The sequence below is a fragment of the Salvelinus fontinalis genome, chromosome 15 (assembly GCF_029448725.1).
Source record: "Salvelinus fontinalis isolate EN_2023a chromosome 15, ASM2944872v1, whole genome shotgun sequence".
In the NCBI taxonomy this organism is placed as follows: Eukaryota; Metazoa; Chordata; class Actinopteri; order Salmoniformes; family Salmonidae; genus Salvelinus; species Salvelinus fontinalis.
In genome coordinates this window covers 31,938,783-31,961,488 of record NC_074679.1, presented here as the reverse complement: position 1 = coordinate 31,961,488, position 22,706 = coordinate 31,938,783, and the positions used below count along the sequence as shown (strand labels likewise).

Here is a 22,706-nt window from a genome sequence, read left to right as displayed (position 1 = left end):
CTTTCTTGTGTTTGTAATTAATAAACTGACTCATTTGTTGCTAGTTTCTCTATTAAAATAAATATTTATTCACAGTATGAGGGTTACATCTTGTTAATTAAGTAAAATTAAGATCAAGTGAATGTCAACCAGTGAAAGATATCAATCTAGAGAAAATACAATTCCTGGAAGAACTCAAATCTAGCGCAAAAAAATACGATTAGATCCAAAACATTGTCATTGTGCATGTCCTGAAAATTACATGGCCATTTTTCGATGGTCAGAGAGCCCAATTGTCTTTTGTCTTGGGTTAACAGCCAGTCATCTGTGGAGCAGAAAGGATCTCTGAGGATAACAGGAGTGACAAGCTACCAGACTTAAGGTAATTTAGTTCACTGTGAGAATATGCCTCTTTTGGCTCCTCCTCTTCATGTTGTCATCTTCCTTTTCTTATTTGTGACTGAAAACAAACATTCATTTGTTAGGCTATTTTGCTCTGGCACAACTCCCATTAGTTAAGCATTTGGATTAAGGTAGCCAGTTCAAGCTTTGTTTCTGTTTTATACATTTGAATAGTAATAGTGGATTATGGGCTCACCAGTTTCCATCGTATTATCTTGATCCACTCATCTGCCTCCACACCACTCTTGGCACACAGATAAAATGTCCTCTCAGGGAACACCAAACTAAATAAGAGACCAAATGAGTATTAATGCTAGGTTTAATATCAACAGCTACAGAAAGAGACCCAGCAACAAAATAAAGTAGCTGAGTGGAGGTTAGAACTTCTCCTGTCATCACTCTGGTTGCACTTCCTCTTATCTGCCACTGCCATCGGCCACCATGATCCATATTTTATATTCCTCTATAAGCGGAAGTTAAACCAACAGATATGTTTAAAAATGCCCACTGAGGTTTACCAAATTCAAGATTGAACAATGAAACTAGCACCAGTGGCAAAAAAAAACTGAAGGGAAGGCTGACCTTCAACAGCAGTGTATCGTAGTCAAAACAGTATTATCAATTGTTAGTCAATAGTCTGTAAAGGCCTTAATCACGAGAGTTGGTAGGCCCACTCTTGGCTCAATGGATTGGAGCTCTCACCAGAAGCAGTTGACTCTGTCCTTGGAGTAGTCAAACTGGACTGCAGAGCATGCTGTCAGATCAATGGTGCGAATAGGCTCATCAAACTAAGACAGGAGAGCAAATGAGCGATGGCAACACCATCCTGTCACAAACACTGACAAATAAAATCTAGCCATTCATAATATTACATCTGTATCATAAACCATGACTGCTATCAGAGACATGGTTTCTACTCACCATTTTGTCCTTAAAGTATTTGAGCTCATTTCTGTTTAATGTGAACCACCTCTGCTTCCAGTTCTGAAAAAAAATAACATAAATTGGAAGTCTTTCAACCAGAACTGTCCACTAAACCTCGTCTGTACAGCTGCCTATTTCTCTCACCTTTACGACTGCTCCTAACTTGACCAGATAGCCCTCCTTTGTTCCAAACTGTGAACAAAATCATTAAAACAATATCATGAGGTTTGTGATACTTGACCTAAGTAATTATGTTATGATTAACCCATGTTTGCTTCACTAATAAATGAGCTTGTGGTCATACCGATGGAGCGTTAGCCACCAGGTCGCTCTCTGTTCGTCCTGTCTGCATGGCAGTGTGAACCCGCACAGACTCATAGATGGACGGCTCTTCTACACGCCATGGATATGGGCATTTAAGAACAATGAGGGTTCCTGGTTGAGTGAAAGGTCAAGGTTCAGGTTAGGAGTCTTGAGGGTATACCAAGGGATATATGTCAGTCATTGAAAATATAAATAAACAGCAGGTTTAGACTTTGGATTCAGTAAGGTCTGAAGAACTGGTCTCAAGCCAACCTGTCTCACTGCCCAGCAGAGGCTGGTTGGCAAAATGGCTGACAAAGTCCTGGAGGGACGCAAACTCATTGAAGCCAAAAGCGTAGCCACTGCTTTTCCGTGTCACATGGAAATGTTTAACTGAATCCTTGGCTCTGTATAAGGAAAGAAAAAAGCATGTGGTGAATGGGAATCCTTCTGAAATGGGGCATGGAAGAGGGAGGGAGACGTTTTACTTTTTAAGAAGGATGGGATAGGTAGGCCCACCTGACAGAGAGGGCAAAGCTGCCAGGACCCTCATGACTGTTTCGGAGGAGATAGCTGCCATCTTTCCCATTGGATAGGAGGAGAGCTTCAGCGGCATGGCGGGACAGGTCAAAGTGGTACCATCTGGGAAAGGTGGAAGACAAAGACAATTAGAGTATAGCATCTAACAGACATGCATCACTAATGTGAATGGTGAGCAGACTCATGAAATCTTTCGGTTACAACCGTAACCCCGGTTCTCTGATAGTATGAGTGAGGTATTTCACTTATGTGATACGCCCCCAGCGTATTCGTCAGAAGCCTTTATTACACTACACCATCCATGATTGGCTGGATGTCGAGACATGTACGTCGGAAAAGATTGTCCCTCCTACCCAATAAAAAAGGCCCAATGCAGCATCTCTGAGTCATTCAAAAATAAGCAACACCTATTCCTTGGCCTCATGCATGTCAACTTCAGAAGCCTCCTGCCTAAGTTTGCCTTACTCACCGCTTTAGCACACTCTGCCAACCCTGATGTCCTTGCCGTGTCTGAATCCTGGCTTAGGAAGGCCACCAAAAACTCTGAGATTTCCATACCCAACTATAACACTTTCCGTCAAGATAGAACTGCCAAAGTGGGAGGAGTTGCAATCTACTGCAGAGATAGCCTGCAAAGTTCTGTTATACTTTCCAAGTCTATGCCCAAACAGTTTGAACTTCTAATTTTAAAAATTAATCTCTCCAGAAATAAGTCTCTCACTGTTGCCGCCTGCTACCGACCCCCCTCAGCTCCCAGCTGTGCCCTGGACACCATCTGTGAATTGATCGCTCCCCATCTAGCTTCAGAGTTTGTTCTGTTAGGTGACCTAAACTGGGATATGCTTAACACCCCGGAAGTCCTACAATCTAAGCTTGATGCCCTCAATCTCACACAAATCATCAAGGAACCCACCAGGTATAACCCCAAATCCGTAAACATGGGCACCCTAATAGACATTATCCTGACCAACTTGCCCTCCAAATACACCTCTGCTGTCTTCAATCAAGATCTCAGCGATCACTGCCTCATTGCCTGTATCCGCCACGGGTCCACGGTCAAACGACCACCCCTCATCACTGTCAAACGCTCCCTGAAACACTTCTGCGAGCAGGCCTTTCTAATCGACCTGGCCCGGGTACCCTGGAAGGATATTGACCTCATCCCGTCAGTTGAGGATGCCTGGTCATTCTTTAAAAGTTACTTCCTCACCATATTAGACAAGCATGCTCCGTTCAAAAAATGCAGAACCAAGAACAGATATAGCCCTTGGTTCACTCCAGACCTGACTGCCCTCGACCAGCACAAAAACATCCTGTGGCGAACTGCGATAGCATCGAAGAGCCCCCGTGATATGCAACTGTTCAGGGAAGTCAGGAACCAATACACGCAGTCAGTCAGGAAAGCAAAGGCCAGCTTTTTCAAGCAGAAATTTGCATCCTGTAGCTCTAACTCCAAAAAGTTCTGGGATACTGTAAAGTCCATGGAAAACAAGAGCACCTCCTCCCAGCTGCCCACTGCACTGAGGCTAGATAACACGGTCACCACTGATAAGTCCGTGATAATCGAAAACTTCAACAAACATTTCTCAATGGCTGGCCATGCCTTCCACCTGGCGACTCCAACCTTGGCCAGCAGCCCCGCCCGGCCCGCTGCTACTCGCCCAAGCGTCCCCAGCTTCTCCTTTACCCATATCCAGATAGCAGATGTTCTGAAAGAGCTGGAAAACCTGGACCCATACAAATCAGCTGGGCTTGACAATCTGGACCCCCTATTTCTGAAACTGTCCGCCGCCATTGTCGCACCCCCTATTACCAGCCTGTTCAACCTCTCCTTCGTATCATCTGAGATCCCCAAGGATTGGAAAGCTGCCGCTGTCATTCCCCTCTTCAAAGGGGGAGACACCCTGGACCCAAACTGTTACAGACCTATATCCATCCTGCCCTGCCTAGCTAAGGTCTTCGAAAGCCAAGTCAACAAACAGATCACTGACCATCTCGAATCCCACCGTACCTTCTCCGCTGTGCAATCCGGTTTCCGAGCCGGTCACGGGTGCACCTCAGCCACGCTCAAGGTACTAAACGATATCATAACCGCCATCGATAAAAGACATTACTGTGCAGCCGTCTTCATCGACCTGGCCAAGGCTTTCGACTCTGTCAATCACCATATTCTTATCGGCAGACTCAATAGCCTCGGTTTTTCTAATGACTGCCTTGCCTGGTTCACCAACTACTTTGCAGACAGAGTTCAGTGTGTCAAATCGGAGGGCATGTTGTCCGGTCCTCTGGCAGTCTCTATGGGGGTACCACAGGGTTCAATTCTCGGGCCGACTCTTTTCTCTGTATACATCAATGATGTTGCTCTTGCTGCGGGCGATTCCCTGATCCACCTCTACGCAGACGACACCATTCTGTATACTTCCGGCCCTTCCCTGGACACTGTGCTATCTAACCTCCAAATGAGCTTCAATGCCATACAACACTCCTTCCGTGGCCTCCAACTGCTCTTAAATGCTAGTAAAACCAAATGCATGCTTTTCAACCGTTCGCTGCCTGCACCCGCACGCCCGACTAGCATCACCACCCTGGACGGTTCCGACCTAGAATATGTGGACATCTATAAGTACCTAGGTGTCTGGCTAGACTGCAAACTCTCCTTCCAGACTCATATCAAACATCTCCAATCCAAAATGAAATCTAGAGTCGGCTTTCTATTCCGGAACAAAGCCTCCTTCACTCACGCCGCCAAACTTACCCTCGTAAAACTGACTATCCTACCGATCCTCGACTTCGGCGATGTCATCTACAAAATAGCTTCCAATACTCTACTTAGCAAACTGGATGCAGTTTATCACAGTGCCATCCGTTTTGTTACTAAAGCACCTTAAACGACCCACCACTGCGACCTGTATGCCCTAGTCGGCTGGCCCTCGCTACATGTTCGTCGTCAGACCCACTGGCTCCAGGTCATCTACAAGGCTATGCTAGGTAAAGTGCCGCCTTATCTCAGTTCACTGGTCACGATGGCTACACCCACCCGTAGCACGCGCTCCAGCAGGTGTATCTCACTGATCATCCCTACAGCCAAAACCTCATTTGGACGCCTTTCCTTCCAGTTCTCTGCTGCCTGCGACTGGAACGAATTGCAAAAATCTCTGAAGTTGGAGACTTTTATCTCCCTCAACAACTTTAAAAATCTGCTATCCGAGCAGCTAACCGATCGCTGCAGCTGTACATAGTCCATCTGTAAACTACCCACCCAATTTACCTACCTCACCCCCATACTGCTTTTATTTATTTACTTTTCTGCTCTTTTGCACACCAGTATCTCTTCTTGCACATGATCATCTGATTTATCACTCCAGTGTTAATCTGCTAAATTGTAATTATTCGATTTATTGCCTACCTCATGCCTTTTGCACACATTGTATATAGATTCTCTTTTTCCTACCATGTTATTGACTTGTTTATTGTTTACTCCATGTGTAACTCTGTGTTGTCTGTTCACACTGCTATGCTTTATCTTGGCCAGGTCGCAGTTGCAAATGAGAACTTGTTCTCAACTAGCCTACCTGGTTAAATAAAGGTAAAATAAAATAAAAAATTCCTCGCTCATGCAAGGAGGTAGGTCTGGTGAAATGCCTCACTCATACTATCAGAGAACCGGGGTTACGGTCGTAACCTAAAGTTCTCTTTCAAGTATTTGTTTTGGTATTATGGAATATACTGACTCCTGTATTGCCAGACAAGCTTATCCTGACGACCGACTGCCCTGTGCGATATTACACACAAATGGGCTTTGCCCCTCAGAAGATCCTACACGTAAAACAGTATGCGCTAGGGTCAGTGCAGTGACATCGAGCATATAAAACTTCGCAAATGTATTAGGCGAAGCCCAGCTCGCTGCTGAGCAAATATCCTGGCTAGATATGCCCTTAAATAAAGCCCAGGACGTAGCCATTCCTCTAGTACAGGGGTGTCAAAGTCAAATGGACGGAGGGCCAAATAAAAAATTTAGCTACAAGCCGAGGGCCGGACTGTTCGAATGTTCATTGAAAAATTTTTAAATGACGCATATAGTCTAGTGAACCTAATTGAACCTACTGAAAACCTAACAAATATATTCCAATATGATCAGATAAATAAAGCAATATTTTCTTATGGCTCTGTCAGTAATCTTTAATTTTCAACAGACACAAAAGACAAATTTCCTTTATATAAAAATCCCCATAACATGAACATTAAATGAAAGAAACCGGTATTCAAGGCACCATCAGTAGCCTATATTTTCTATTTTAGCAAAAGTGGGCTAAATTTACTTCAAAGAAAAAAACAATAATAGCAATTTTCTATCATCCACTCAACTGAAATATTTTTAAAATATAATTGGATTGAAATACAATAAAATAAAGTGCAAAAATCTATTAATCAAAAACAACACTTTGTTTAAGGAGAAGTAACATGCAGTGAAAACAAATATTAAACTTTAACTTTTAAACTTGAACTGAGTAAAAACTCTAAATATGTGATTGCACAGTAATGTTCACTTGTTTGAGGTTGAGGGTGATACTTGGTGGTGTCCCATCTTTTCCACAAGTTCATCAATGTTCGGGGTAAGGCTCTGAGCTGAGGAAATCCTCAGAATTGAGTGGAGGTGTTCAGCAGTAAGTCGACTTCTGTGTGATGTTTTGTTCAGGTTCATCAAAGAAAACAGTTGTTCACACAGGTATGTGCTGCCAAACATAGACAACGTTTGAGCAGCCTGGATGCGCAGCTGGGGCATTGTGTCGGGGAGGAAACGGGCGAACTCCGCAGCACCCACTGCCGCATATTTTGCCCTCAGTGCATCATTGCATTGGAGGTCAATCAACTCCATTTGGAGGTTTGGTGGTGAGCTTTCCACGTCAACAGCAAATGGGTTACCGAGCAGTTCCAACCTGCTTTTTTGTGCTTCAAAGTCAGCAAATCGGCGTCGAAAGTCAGCGGCAAGCATACCTATTTTATCAGCCAACTGTGCGCTCGGGAACGCACTGGTAGAGAGCTTCTCTTTCATGGTCTGGCAGCTGGGAAAGTGGCTCAAATTTTCTTTCCGCATCTGCGTCTCCCACAGAGTCAGTTTGGTTTTAAATGCCTTCACTGTACTGTACATATCAGAGATGACATGATCCCGACCCTGCAAGTTCATTGCATTCAGATGACTCGTAATGTCACACAGAAAAGCCATTTCACACAGAAACATTTCGTCTCGGAGTTGTGTTGTGTCTTTCCCTTTGCTGTCCAAGAACAGACAAATCTCCTCACGAAGCTCGAAACATCTTTGAAGCACCTTTCCCTGGCTTAGCCATCGCACCTCTGTGTGATAAGGCAAATCACCATGCTCCGTTTCTAACTCCGTCAGAAATGCCTTGAACTGGCGGTGATTCAAACCTTTGGCTCTGATAAAGTTAACTGTGCGCGTGATGATGCTCATTACATGCTCCATTTTCAAGGCTTTACCGCACAACGCTTCCTGGTGTATGATACAATGATAAGCTGTCAGCTCACCTGTCGCGTTTTCCTCTTGCATCTTTTCCCGTATCTTCGCCACCAGTCCGCTCCTGTGTCCACACATCGCAGGTGCTCCGTCGGTTGTCAAACCCACGAGTTTTTCCCAAGGCAGCTCCATCTCATTTACACATCTTGACACCTCTTCATACAAATCATGCCCCGTAGTTGTGCCTTGCATAGGACGTAAAGCCAAAAACTCCTCTGTCACGCTTAGGCTGGAGTCCACTCCGCGGATGAAAATTGACAACTGGGCAATGTCAGAAATGTCGGTGCTCTCATCCACAGCCAAGGAATATGCAATGAAATCTTTTCCCTTTTTCACAAGCTGCTCTTTTAGATTGATGGACAACTGGTCTACTCTCTCGGCAATGGTGTTTCTGCTCAGACTCACATTTAAAAAGAGTTGCCTTTTTTCTGGGCAAACTTCGTCACAAACTTTAATCATGCAGTTTTTGATGAAATCCCCCTCCGTAAATGGCCGGGCTGATTTAGCGATCTCTTCTGCCAAAATTAAAACTGGCCTTGACAGCAGCCTGGCCTTGTGATTTGGCTTTTTTGAACAGAGCCTGTCGAGATTTGAGGCCTCGTTTTAATTCCTCTGCCTTTTGTAGCCTTTGTTCCATGTCCATATTCTTGTTTTTGTCCGCGTGTTTCGTTTCATAATGTCGTCTCAGATTATACTCTTTCAGTACCGCCACACTTTCTCCACACAGAAGACACACAGGTTTTCCAGCTACCTCCGTGAACATATACTCCGACTCCCACCTTGTTTGAAACCCCCGGTTCTCAGTGTCCACCTTCCGTTTTGCCATTTTTGATGGGTATCTGAAAGTTAATTTTACTGTGATGCTGACGACTGCTGTGCCAATAAATATTGAAATGAAGCAGCCTACTGCTCGGTGCGTCACCGTTGCATTGTGGGAAATGTAGTATTGGTGCGTGTAAAAGATCTGCGGGCTGCCGGCTTGCTGCGGTCTGCGGGCCGGTTCTAATAATAAATCAAGATCATCCCAGGGGCCGTAAAAAACCTTCTCGCGGGCCGGATGTGGCCCGCGGGCCTTGACTCTGACATATGTGCTCTAGTAGAATGAGCCCGTAGGCCAGCAGAAGACTGAAGACCCTTACTTGTGTAGGCTAAAGGGATGGCCCCCACTATGCAGTGGGAGAGGGGTTGTTAAGTGAGCGCTTTACCCGTGTGAGGTTTCGCCCAGGAAACAAACAACTGATCACATTTTCTAAAACCCTTAGGCCTGTCCATGTAGATGTGCAGAGTGCGTACTGGGCACAACATATGCAACCGTTGATGTTCCGGAGAGGAAAACAGTGGGGGATAAAAAGCTACCAGCTCAAGGGGAAGACACCTCAAAGATGGGTTAATAATCTTAGGGATAAAGGTGGGGTTAGGCCACAATGATACCCTGTTGTTACCAGGTGAAAATTGTGCACATGATGAGTGCGTGAATGTCACTTACACGCTTCGCGGAGGCCAATGCTAGTAATAGCGTGGTCTTAAATGAAAGCCTCTTCAGTTCCACCTGATCCAAGGGCTCAAAAGGTTGTTGGCATAGAGCATCCAAAACAATTGATAAATCCCATGACGGGGCAAACTGTTTGGATACCGGACGCAAACAACGTGCACCCTTGAGAAAACAGGTGACAAGGGGGTGTTGCTCCGCTGTCGTGCTCCCAAAACCCACATGACAAGCCAAAATAGCTGCTAGATATACCTTAATAATAGAAAAAGCATTTCCTTTTTCTAATAATTCCTGTAGAAACCTCAGGATTACCGGGACAGAGCACTGGAATGGCATTGTCTGTGATTTAGTGCACCATTCCTCAAACATGAGCCATTTACAATTATAAAAGGGACTCTAAATAGTTGAAATTACATTTTGGGGAAGCCCGGCTGTGTTCAAGTTGAACCATTCACAGGCCAGGCACAGAGTGCCAAACGTTCCGGGTGAGGGTGGAAAATCTCCCCTCGCGCATGTTTTAAAAGAGACCAGGTTCCCTCTGCGAAACAGTGCTAGGCAATCTTGAAATGTTCTTATATGTTCCACTGAAAGGTGAGCTTTGAATGAATCCGAAACTAGGAAAGAGATTGGAAAGAGCCTAGGAAACCTAGGAAAGAGATTGTCTGCATGGGAATCAGAACGCTCTTTACTGTGTTCATTCTGAAACCTAGAAATGTTAGGTGTTCCAATAGTAGCTGACTGTGTTTTAAGACCTGGTCTCGGTTGCGCGCACAGCAGCCAATCGTCTATGTACGTCAGGGGTGTCAAACTCAAATACCCAGTGGGCCAAAATGTAAAACCTGAACAAAGTCGCGGGCCAACATTGAACAAATGAACCTTTTAATATGGACCCAAACAAGTTTTGCTTTAACATTGAATATGGAACAAGCATCGCTTATTACCATACAATATATCATTTAATAGTGGAGACATGCAAAATCGAATTTCAAATGAAAAAACACATCAATGGCATTCATTTATTAAATAAATAAAATTTAAATAAAAATCGTATGCCTCTTTTCTATTTGCAGCCTTCTGATTTAAATACCAAAATAAACTTTTTCCACTGGCTAATCATTTTACAAATAAAATGATAATAAATCAATCAACCATTCAAGCCCATGCCTTGTAGCAAGAAAAAGTGCACAAAGAAAACGTTAATTATTGCACACTGATCTAATCTGATGTGCCCAAGACAGATACCTGGCATCTCTTCTTGGATGCTAGTTCATCAATGTCTGGGCTCAGGCTCTGAGCTGAAGAAATCCTCAGTATCGAGCGAAGGTGTTCATCAGTCAGACGTCTCCTGTGAGTTGTTTTGGTCATCTTCATCGAGGAGAAAAGTTGCTCGCATAGATAAGTGCTGCCGAACATGGAGAGCATCTGAGCAGCTTGGGTGCGGAGCTGAGGCATTGTGTCAGGGATGAACCGTGGAAACTGTGCGGCGCCCACAGCATCATACTTTGACTTCAGCGTGTCGTTGCACTGGAGTTCAATCAGCTCCATTTGGATGTTGGTTGGTGCATTTTCCACATAAACTGCAAAGGGATTACTAAGCAGTTCAAACCTACATTTCTGGACATCGAAGTCGGCAAATCGACGGCTAAACTCAGCGGCGAGAACACTGAGTTTTTCAGCAAACTGTGCGCATGGGAACACGGAGGTAGAGATCTGCGCTTTTATGGTTTGGCAGCAGGGAAAATGGCAAGGGTTTCCTTGTAGCATCTGATTCTCCCACAGGCACAGTTTAGTTTTAAAGGCCCTCACGGCAGCGTACATGTCTGTGATGATGCGCCCCCGCCCCTGAAGCTGCAGGTTCAGCGCATCGAGATGTCACAGAGAAAGGCCAGCTCACACAGAAACTTTTCCTCCCGGAGCTCTGCTGTATCCTTCCCTTTGGTTTCCAGGAATTGACATATTTCCTCACGCAGCTCGAAACATCTGTTCAGTACTTTTCCTCTGCTTAGCCATCTCACCTCTGTGTGATACGGCACGTCTGCGTATTCCGAACCACACTCCTCTAGAATTTTCTTTAACTGGCGGTGATTCAGACCTTTGGCTCTTATAAAGTTAACTACCTGTGTTACTGTGGTCATAACATGTTCCATCTTTAGGGCTTTGGCACACAGTGATTCCTGATGTATGATGCAGTGATAACTAGTTAGCTCACCTGCACAGTTCTCTTCCCGCATCTTCTCCCGAACCATGCCCACCAGTCCACTCTTTTTACCGCACATAGCTGGCGCACCATCTGTCGTTAATCCAACGAGTTTATCCCACGGCAGCTTTATTTCAGTTACACATTTGGAAACCTCCTCAATGATTTCCTTTCCTGTGGTTGTGCCATGCATTGATTTGAATCCCAATAGCTCCTCCGTAACACACAGATTTGAGTCCACTCCACGGATGAAGACTGACAGCTGAGCAGTATCAGATGCGTCGCAGCTCTCATCCACAGCGAGGGAGAACGCAACGAAATATTTTCCCTTTTCCATCAGCTGGTCATACAGATTGGTGGCAAGATCACATGTGCGATCAGCTACTGTGTTCCTGCTCAGGCTCACGTTTGAAAATGCTTGCTTTTTCTCTGGGCATACGAGGTCACAAACTTTCATCATGCACTTTTTCACGAACTCTCCCTCATTAAAGGGCCGGGCTGATTATGCGATCTCTGCTGCCACTATATAACTAGCCTTTACAGCAGCCTCACTTTGTGATGTGGCTTTTTTGAACATATTCTGTTGTGAAACCAAACTTCTTTTCATCTCCTCTACTTTCTGGCTCCTTTGAGTCATGTCCAGGTCCTTGTATTTGTCATGGTGTTTCGTTTCATAGTGTCATCTAATGTTGTACACCTTACTTACAGCCACGTTGACTCCACAAACAAGACAAACAGGTTTGTCTTTTACATATGTAAACAGATATTCTGCCTCCCACTTGTCCAGAAAGCTCCTGTTTTCTGCCTTTCCCATTTTTGGGAAGGGATAGCGCGCTGACAGTTGTAGCGTCTATGTTGCTATGACTACTGTCACAGAGGAGAGGGCGTTTCTGGGTCCTGTCCTGATTGGCGCGCGAAAACAACAGCAGAGCATTATGGGATTCGTAGTATTAGCGGTGAATGCGCTGTATAATACCGGCGGGCCAGCTCTAGTAGTAATTTGGTATTGTCTCGCGGGCCAAATATAATTACCCCGCGGGCCAGAGTTTGACACCCATGATGTACGTCATCAGCCGAATGCCCCTCTCTCTGGGGCTATGGTTGCCTCCGTACACTTCGTAAAACACGAGGTGACAGTGAGAAGCCAAAAGAGAGTACCAGAAATTTGTAGATTACGCATTGAAAAGCGAATCTGAGAAATTTCCTGCGAAGAGGGTATATTGAGATGTGAAAGTAAACGTCCTTCAGGTCTACGGATACGAACCAATCGCCTGGGCGCACAGAACGTAGCAGAGCAGTGTGTGTCAACATTCTGAACGTGTACTTTCTCATGTTAGATCTAGTGTCGGACGTATTCCCCCTGAGCCTGAGTGTATATAATTCCCTTGAATCGTAGCGGAGTGATAGCGAATTGTAGTCTGTATCCCCTGTCTATCGTGCCCTGTACCCAGATTTACATGGCGCATGCCCGCCAGTTCTCTCTCCGCTCCAAGAGAGGGCTGACCGGGCCTCCCCCCACAGACAGTGCAGCAGCACCATCTGCCAGGGGAGAGTGTAGGACAGTCCGCGACGCACGTTCGGCAGGCCCGTAGCTGGAGAGCGCTTATCACCACAGAAGGAATGGTAGCCCCCTCTGATGGCGTTGTAGGGAAGCACCCTGTTTGTTTGGATTTTGTGAGAAACAACATGTCTGACTGCGCCCTGTAGCCTGGTTGCGCTAGTGTTAACATTTTATTTTTTAATTTTTTTCATTTTTGTATCCCATTTTCTCCCCAATTTTCGTGGTATCCAATCGCTAGTAATTACTACCTTGTCTCATCGCTACAACTCCCGTACGGGCACGGGAGAGACGAAGGTCGAAAGCCATGCGTCCTCCGAAGCACAACCCAACCAGCCGTACTGCTTCTTAACACAGCGCGCCTCCAACCCGGAAGCCAGCCGCACCAATGTGTCGGAGGAAACACCGTGTACCTGGCCCCCTTGGTTGGCGCACACTGCGCCCGGCCCGCCACAGGAGTCGCTGGAGCACGATGAGACAAGGATATCCCTACCGGCCAAACCCTCCCTACCCCGGACGACGCTATGCCAATTGTGCGTCGCCCCACGGACCTCCCGGTCGCGGCCGGCTGCGAACCCAGAGACTCTGGTGGCGCAGTTAGCACTGCGATGCAGTGCCCTAGACCACTGCGCCACCCGGGAGGCCCCAGTGTTAACATTTTTAATGTGAACTGACATTGGGGAGTGTTATAGACAAGACAGGGGCCTTGTAGAAGCATCCACCTGAACATTGTCTCTTCTCACTGTACTCTGTGACCACCGACTTGGACCCAATATGCTGGAAAGAACACTGAGGTGCCTGGGAACTTGAATCCTGAAACAGGCTCAGAATTGGCGGAGGAGATAACTGCGCTTGGGGGTGGCCGTTCTCGCCTCTCTGGCAATGGGGACATTGCTAGGCCATACCCTTCTTCCTCCTTACACCCTGGGTGGGGTTTGGGGCAGGCTGGTTCCTTGGTGCCATGGGTGGGACGGGAGGGTTCTTAGACCAGGGGCCCTTAGGGTCCAAGGTTCTCTGCTGCCCTGGACTCTTAAAGGTCGAGGGGGGTCGACCTGCTGCAGCCTGGGCGAAGGTGTGGCAAAGCACAGGGGAGGCACTGGGCTGTGTCTTCCTGGGCAGACAGAGCTGGAGGGCTTAACCTTCAATCTTTTTCTCCTCGCACCGTTTCTGCATCATCTCGACGGTGGGACCGAAAAGGCCTTTAGGGTCTACTGGAGCCTCCAGGATCTTCAGTTTCTCACTATCAGACACCGTGGATAGGTTGAGCCATCGAGCCCTCCTGGGATATCATGAGCCCAATCGCTCTTCCTGACGCCTGGACAGTGGCTTTAAGCAGACGCAGGTTGAGGTCTGTGGCAATACAGATCTCATCCCACAGACCAGGCTCCAGTGTGACCGGTAGCTCATCCTGTAGCTCAGCTTGATATGCCGAGAGCATGGATGCGGCGCTGAGAGCCCTCACCGCTGTGACGCCCGACCTGTAGACCTTCTCTGTCACAGAGGACTGGAAGCGCTCGTACTTGGTTGGTAAGGTGGGGCCAGTCGAGGTCACGGAGGACTACTGGCTGGGGTGTAGATTGGAAGCCACCCGGGGTTCGATGGCTGGCGTGTGGGCAAGCCCAATCCCTGCCATGTCAACACAGTCCAATCCCACCACCTTAGACAGGGTTCTTGAAGCAGAAAGGTGTACTCCAGGGACAGGTAACCTCCTCCAGGCATTCTGGGAAGACTGATAGTAATTGCCTGACTGCCCGTTTGGCTTTGGGTAGCCTCTTACCGGGACGTGGTGGTCTCTGCTACTGCATTGGGCCAGGGAATCACCCGTTTATTCGCAGTGCATTTGCACAGGTCCACACCGAGAACTGGTGGGGATGGCGCCCCGCCTGCGTGTCCGGTTTCGGATTCCCCGGCAGGAGGCTTGGTTTCCTGGCCTGAGGGTTGAAGGAGTCTTCGTCTCCATTCGATGATTCCGAAAGGAGGCTGTCGGAAAACCCTTTGGAGTCGTTATCGTCTCCAATCAGGAAGCCCGGCAGGGAGGCCGTAAGGTCGTTGCTGGAGTCCTCCAACAGTGGGGCAATGGAATTGAGCTGGTCTCCCCAGCTAGCGCTAGCCGTCACTTTACGGTTCCCTGTTTGGATATCCATCACCTCTGGTGAGCAATCGGGAACGCCGGCCCCCCATGTTAGGGTACTGTTGACTCAGGCTAGCTTGGCATGTTAGCCTGCGACGGAGGCTCTTCACAGTGAAGAGGGCACAGTGTGGACAGGAGTCAGGGAAGGCTTCCTGGGCATGTGGCAACCTAAGGCAAGCGGAGCACACAGAGTGGGTGTCTTTAGGCGATATCTTGTTTCGACAGGAGCAGATTCGTGCCGGGAGCTTCTCCTCGTTTGGGGTGGGAGATGCTTTTTTCACCATAGCTTGGATGCTATTTTTTTAGCTGTCAGAAAAAAACTAGTGTGGTAGGCTAGTCCGATAACCCACTAATCGCTAGCTATCTCCGTGGCACTTGTTGTGATGGCCGGATACCGTTTCCGAAACAACAGGTTAGAAAAGATAGCTTGGTGTAGTAAAACCACAAAAGCTAGTTAGCGTGGTGGCTAGCTTGCTAACGACTAGTCACTGTTTGGATACAGCTAACTTGGTCGTGAACGAGTTAGCCATGTCACAGCTGTACCTGTTCCTCCCTCAAATAATTTTCCTCTAACTATGGTGAAGGAAAAGGAAAATTGTCACCACCGCACAGTCCCGAGAATAGCGCCCAGTGAGCGAGTTGTAAGTTCACGTCTGTGGACAGTTTAGCTAGTTCTGGAAAATGCAGTCGTGTCGAGGTAAGCCTTCTGATGAAAAGCGAGAATAGGTGTTTGAATAACTCAGAGATGCTGCATTGGACATTTATAGGATAGGATGGACATCCTTCCCCGGCGCACACGTCTCGAAGTCCAGCCAATCATGGCTGGCGTAGTGTAATAAAGGCTTCTGATGAATACGCTGGGGACATATCCCATATACCACTAAGGTGCAACAGACTAGCAGGAAGTGCATGTTAAACCCAAATAATTATTGGCAAGAGAAACACGGACACGGTAAGATCTGAAAAGTAAAGTGCCACCATGTAATGAACAGCTGCAGTGTGTGTGTATGAAACGCTGACCAATTGTTCTCAAGTGACTTCACCATGCAAAGGCACTTTAGAGATCACTTCATGGTTTGACCCCCTTCTGACATTGAGACAAAGCTGTTGACCCCCAAACAAACAAGACAGCTGCAGAAAAAAATGACTAACTAATGGGGATGTGAAAGTTGGGTATTTGCATTGCAGATGGCAGAGTCGTACTTATTTCACACTTCAATAAACTCAACGCCAACGCCTGCACTAGAATAGGTACAACAGAATATCATGTAGTGAGGACTTGAATATTTATTTTTCCTTTATTCAAAAGAGCAGTTTGGAATTCATACAACAATAAAGCGATCACCCCGCTACTTTTGGAGAAAAGGATGGGGCTGGAGTTAGAGAAATGTAACCGCTCAAATGAATCTACGGAACCATAGCTGCAAGGACACCAGTTTGATAAAGATATATTTTTAACCATGTTTTTAAACTATACCGTGTTTATATTGTTAAACAATGGAGTAAAACAAGCTAATATATTGGGTTCTGGTGGGGTAGGCTACAGTTGAAGTAGTTTATATTAGGCATTTAAATTATATTCTTCAAGATTCAATGGCTTTATATCATGCATTTTTAACTTGAGGTTGAAAACAATACTATGCCTAAAGGGATTTCCTTCTCTAGAACTTGACCTAACGTTCCTTCCTGAACAATGCTAAAACGCACTGCCCATGAAGAATTCTTTAATTTCCGATTTTGATCGGGTAGGCTCTAAAATAAGATTTACGAATAGGCAAAATTATAATTAAGACATTCTTACCCTAACGACTCCAACTCATCGTCGACACTTGGCGTATCACTGTAGTAGCTCATCGTGTAAACGATGGCAGTTCACCTGTGCGCTTCTCAGTCTCCACCTGTCAGGTTACCGAGTCGACTCAACATTCTAAAAGCACAGACCGAAATCGACACACTGACTGACCAAAATAAAACTACCATACGAGGAAGTTGTCTCGGCTGCTGGATGGGAAGATTAAATTAGACATGCTACGTCATTCCACAACAAAACAGAACATACTGTAAGCCTACGGTATGGCTGTGCCATAGTGAGGTGCCCACTGCATCTCAAAGTCCACAGCTTCCTTGTAGGATTACACTGTTCTTTATATTTCAAAATAAATAAAGTGGTAGAGGGTAGGACGAAGAGGGGTTGACTGAGACCCCTTAACACTTGTTTAGAATACTAGGCAAATTAAGTAGTTTGCTGGCATATAATAAACCTCATTATTGTACACAAATGAACATGACATTTAACAACACTAAGTAAAAAAAAATGAACATGACACAGACCATGTGATTTGCTAATGTATTTACAACAGTAAACACATTTGGAAGTAAGTTGATATAAAACAATGATTTTATTAAAAACAAGTTCACAACTAATTTATAATCATTGCTTTTACAATTTCACTATAGGTCAAATCAGCTGCCTTTTCCATGTTGCGTGGATTTGACAAGCAGGATTTTACTGTAAAAAACTATTTAAAAAATATGAGTCTAATTTAACCACATACAATACTGAGGATTAATCAATCTAAAGAAGATTTGCATGTGGTAGAGGCTGTTGCATAGAGGTCACTTCTCAGAAGCAGATATAAATGGCAATGGCATTGTCCAGGCAAACTCAAGAGAACATTTGTAAAGCCTACTTCACATACAGAAGGGCCATATCTGAACCCTCTTCCTGTACTTACACCTATTAAGTTGCACTTTTGGTTGTCTTGCTTTAGAAGCCCCAGGATCTCTATCATCTTGCCACATTACATTTTCAACTTCCAGTGTGTAAATTTACATTGCATTTTGGTCCTTGTCTTCTAACTAAACGTGTGCTGCCCTTTGGCCAGGTCTCTCTTGAAAAAGAGATTGTACCTCAATGAGAAAATAAAGGTGAAATAAATCAATACATCCCATGTTTAAATGGACTTCAAGGCTCCTTTACCGAACGTGACTACAGCTAAGTGCGGTTGGTAGGTAATAGTGGTGGGAAATGTCAGGTCCATGCCAAATCCATGTAAACTCCTGTCAAAATAGATTCAAGTGTGATTCATACATTTACATACTGTTATCACCTACCCAAGCCACAGAGATCAGTGGTTAGGAGGGTAAGGCCACTGTACAGCATTCGGATTTTGCCCAACTATAGAGCCCTGCATTGGGGTGTCATAATACCCATAAAACCTAGCGGTGAAAAGTTTTTCCACCATTAATTTTTCCCATAGGGAATTTTAGAAAAGCTTAAAATAAGGATTGTGTTTTGTTTAAGCTTACCTAGGGGTGACGTTTTGATAACCATGTAAATCTCTCCAACAAGGTGACTTTTATCAATATATTCATCTCTATTTACTCTCAGATTCAAAAATGCTAATTAGCATCAAAGTATACATTATGCAAAACTACAAATCCCTGCAAGCTCCTGCACGTCATCTCTCGCTGACACCTTTGCTAACAGGTATTGTGTCAATTTAAAACTGGCACACGACAGTTCACAGAATTGTAAATTCAAAGAAATGTAACCAATTTATTCAATACTAAATTTAGCAGATAGTTAATCCAGATCATCATGGCATTTGTAGTTCTATATGATAGCCACATTAGCAACTAATTAGCATTTCATTTTTGGGGAGTAAATACATGCGAATATATTGATAAGTCACTTGTTGTCCTAGAGAGATTTACACGGTTATCAAAACGTCACACCAGGGTAGGGCTACACGAAACACAGCTCTTATTTTAAGTGTTTCTAAAGTCTCCTATGAGAAAAATGAAGGGCGGAAAAACGATTGGAACCATTTTATGGGTATTATGCCTTTGGTACTTTATGTGACCTCCCCGTCTCCACGGTTCATATGCAATAATATGCGTTGCTCACAATTTCATTTTGGTGTGTCTGTTTAAGATACACCAACAACAAAGAGATGTGCGTAAACACAAAACGAGTCATAGCTTGATGCTAACTTAACAAAGAAGTGTACGCAGCTCAAGGATTGTAAACACATTCCAAACATTGCACATACTCCAGCATATCGTTTCACCATTCTCAACCAAGCAGTGTAAATGACAGAAAAAATAACATTCAAATATTCTTTCACGTTACCTGGAATTGCGTAACATGATTCAGTAGAGGAATGTAACTAGTGTAGTACAGTACACATGTTTTCATGAAAAAAGCTTGTCAACCTTCTGATATCACGTCACATAGCGATTGTTTCACAGCTCCCATTCATAACTTGGTGACAGGATGAGTTAAACAGTCGCTAAATCTATCTAATCTATAAGCAATCTTCTGAGAGTAATTAGTTACTGGGGACTAACCCTATGATAACTACTAGCATTCTGTTCCCTACATGCTCAGTGTACTTTGAAGAGGGCCAGAATGGACCATGCCTAGTGGAATGTTTGGGTGTGGTGCACTATGCCTCACACCTGATTGTGTCAAAGTACTAGCGTAGCGCAGAGACACATTTATGAATGTCTAATGTGTCTTTACCCTCGACGCACTTGTGTGGATTCAGTATATTCACCTGTAGGCCGTCATTGTAAATAAGAATTTGTTCTTAACTGACTTGCCTAGTTAAATAAAGGTTACATAAGAAAAAAATAAATACAAAAAGTCCACATCACCAATCTTTTCTCAAGTACCAGGAGAGGCTATACATCCATGACTCCATGTTAATGCAACTCTAGGCACATGCAAGAAACATATCCATCTCTTTCCCATGGATAGACAGCATGGTGTTCTTAACCATCATCATCAGTGAGCAACCCATGCAAGACAGCTAGTTTTGAAGGGTGTAGGGTTGAACCCTGCAGCCTCCCCCTGTAGCCACCATAGGTTGCCCGTGGTACCTTAATTGGGTAAGACATGCTCATAGTAATGTTTGGAACTTAATTAATGCATGGTATCGAACATATCAAACATGTTTTCCATGTGGTTGATCCCATTCCATTCACTCCATTCCAGCCATTATTATGAGCCGTCCTCCCCTCAGCAGCCTCCTGTGGTAGCCACCCCCTGTAGCCTCTGTGAGGTCAGGAGAGCAAAGAGCCAGTGGCAGCACTGCCTTCCTTCAGCTCTGAAGGGAGTCTGAAGTCAGGGTCAGGGACCTTGATGTCTGAGTCTTCCACGTTGATGACGAGACCCCTGGTTTTACTCTGGGCCTGGGTCTGGTTCCAGCGCTGCATCCTTCTACAGTAGTCATCTGGATTGAGCTGGTCCATCAGAGCAGCCTTCACTGTGTCAGAGGGGCAGATGCTGTTGTGCAGGGCCTGGAACAGGAATCTGAAAGAGTGGCAGTGAGAATGGGAAGGTATAAAAGTTGTACGTTTTTATTATTTATTTGAAGATGGTTTTATGATGTGGGTCTCAAATCGAGCAGCAATTCTCTCTGAAAAAGGTTGGCACCACTGTGTTTGTGAGTGTATACCTTGGTAGCAGTGCCAGCATTGTGGTGAGGGCACACACTCCGTAGAAGAGTGGTTGGGACATCTGTAGCTTGTCCACACCAAGGGGATTGTTGGGGGGGCTACACGTCACACACACCACACTGAAGACCAGGGTGAAAGAGAAGTAGAAGAGAGCACTACCCATCAGCAATAATGCATGTAGCCATGTCTGTAACACAGGAACATAGCACAGATCAACATAGGAATATAAATAGAGTACATAACATGGAATAACAGGATCCCAGGTGCACTTATAGCTAAATGCCTCACACTAGTGTAGTCTACTAGTTGCCCCCTTCAAAATGCAGTATCATTATCAGCCTATGGGTGGGTCAGGTCAGGTGTGAGTCTCACCAGTGTGCGGCTCTCGATGACCTGGTGCAGTAGGATAATGAGGAGGGACGAGGCATTAATAGGAGAACCAAAGGAGAGCATGTCTGCATCCGACCCTGCGTATGCCTGACCAAAAATAAAGACCAAAAAAGTTTATTATGAATGAGGAAATCCTTTGATGTCTTTATAGGCAGGGAATGACATGATGCCGTATTAAACCGAAACTACACCCAGATTACAGAGAACAACACCACCTCACTGACCCATTCTCAGGGTATAGGATTACATAATTTAGACACAGAACATCAATGGGAATACAACTACTAGTGCAAATCTAGTGTAAATCTACTCACAAAGTAAGGAACAAAGAAACAGACAAGGCTTTGGTAAATAGCGTCCAGCATTGTCAGCCAGAAGGTAGAAGTGAGGTAGGCCTGGAGAGATAAATAAACAAAAGATATGAATTAGTGTGTGTGTTAGTGCTGGACTAGAACAGAAATGTACCCAAGGACCGGAGTTGGAAAACTTTGTCCTAATACTACCAGATTCCACCTTCACATACCTTGGAATTCTGTCCAGATTTGTAGAGCTCCGGTAACTTAATGAGGGTGTCTGCAGACACGTCTTTGTCCAGGATCCCGTAGAGAAGGGGAGGGACGGAGGTGAAGAGGAGGTTGAAGAAGATGAGCACCCAGGAGTTGGTCATAACACTCCCCGAGAATCCACAGAAGAACTGGTACCAGAACAGCAGGTTTACATACATCTACACACACAGGAAGAGAGTGGGAGGGAGGAAGAGAAAATAAAGAGATAGTGAGTGTGTATGTGTCTTTATGTGTGTGTCTGTGTGTGGGTGAGTGAGATATATTCTTACCACATTCTTGTAGAAGAAGTAGAGAATCATGTTTGCCAGGCGTGTGTAGCACCAGTGTCCATGGACCAACAGCAGCTTGCGGAGGTGTTTAAACCTGGAGATGGCAAAGTCACTGGACATCACAGCCTGCATGCCCTCCTGGCCAGATATCCCAATGCCAACATCTGCTACCTGGATCATACTGACATCATTGGCTCCATCACCTGGACAAAAAGGATGCCGAGACTTAAGAAATTTACATTTGAAACACTAAGACAGGGCTTTTCCTACTTATAATGCCTTCTAAATGTGTATAAATATGTATACAGTAAATCCTGTACTACTCATTTATTAAAGCGTTACCGACTCTTCCACTGACCTATGGCGAGGGTCATGACTCGGAGCTGGTCCTGTACCAGCCGTACCACCTGGCTCTTCTGCAGGGGGGTGGAGCGACAGCAGATCACGGCCCTGCAGCACCGGCTCAGCTCCAGGAAGTCCCCTTTCAGGTCCTCCTGCAGGGCAAACTCCAGCGTGCGCCCGTCTACAACCAGGGTGAAGCCCGACGTGCCCTCAGCTGCCTCTCCGCACTCCATCTCCGCCCGCAGCTCCAACAACAAGGCCTTGCACGCCTCCTGAAGAGACACACACCAGGATAAGGAAGATACAGAGCAGGATGACAGGAAAGTAATTTGAAAGAGTACAAATAATTCAGACTATCAGGATAACATTCACCTTGCTACCACAATTAGCTGTCAGCAGTTGATCTGTGGACCTGAGTAGTTTGCAGGCACAGGCAATGTTTATGGCAGTCTCTTGTTTGTCCCCAGTGAGGACCCATACTTTGACCCCTGCTCTCTGTAGTGCCTCGATGGTCTCTGGGACCTCTTCCTGGAGTCTATCCACTATCCCTGTTGCCCCTGGAGACAGAAACAGTAACATTAACACTACAATCAGCCATTGCAGTTGGTTGATGCTAG

At 45.4% G+C, this 22,706-nt stretch overlaps 2 protein-coding genes and 1 long non-coding RNA gene across 8 annotated transcripts in view; 1 reads left to right on the top strand and 2 right to left on the bottom strand.

Moving 5' to 3' along the window:
- Positions 1-22,706, top strand: part of LOC129811809 (uncharacterized) — a 36,370-nt gene that overhangs the window by 3,482 nt on the left and 10,182 nt on the right. For all 4 annotated transcript variants that reach the window (XR_008752945.1, XR_008752944.1, XR_008752943.1 and 1 more), the window contains one exon: positions 297-361. This is a non-coding gene — a long non-coding RNA (uncharacterized LOC129811809). The remainder of the gene's footprint in view (positions 1-296; positions 362-22,706) is intronic.
- On the bottom strand, positions 20-17,040 carry dapp1 (dual adaptor of phosphotyrosine and 3-phosphoinositides). Its single transcript, XM_055863440.1, has 9 exons — positions 16,858-17,040; positions 2,128-2,250; positions 1,882-2,015; positions 1,610-1,740; positions 1,450-1,497; positions 1,303-1,365; positions 1,084-1,169; positions 578-665; positions 20-439 (listed from the first exon to the last, which is right to left on the bottom strand). Exons 1-9 carry the CDS (start codon positions 16,908-16,910, stop codon positions 416-418), a joined length of 750 nt encoding a protein of 249 aa, XP_055719415.1. The 5' UTR covers positions 16,911-17,040; the 3' UTR covers positions 20-415.
- The window catches only part of LOC129811805 (phospholipid-transporting ATPase VD-like), a 31,704-nt gene continuing 26,430 nt past the window's right edge, over positions 17,433-22,706 (bottom strand). For 2 of the 3 annotated variants that reach the window (XM_055863437.1, XM_055863438.1), the window contains exons 14-21: positions 22,462-22,646; positions 22,106-22,361; positions 21,748-21,950; positions 21,436-21,636; positions 21,227-21,307; positions 20,895-20,999; positions 20,522-20,709; positions 17,433-20,376 (exon numbers count right to left, since the gene is read on the bottom strand). In XM_055863437.1, the coding sequence (XP_055719412.1) occupies positions 20,127-20,376; positions 20,522-20,709; positions 20,895-20,999; positions 21,227-21,307; positions 21,436-21,636; positions 21,748-21,950; positions 22,106-22,361; positions 22,462-22,646 (1,469 nt within the window). In that variant the 3' untranslated portion in view covers positions 17,433-20,126. Of the gene's footprint in view, positions 20,377-20,521; positions 20,710-20,894; positions 21,000-21,226; positions 21,308-21,435; positions 21,637-21,747; positions 21,951-22,105; positions 22,362-22,461; positions 22,647-22,706 lie in introns of those variants that run through there. The other variant, XM_055863439.1, reaches the window with a different exon arrangement.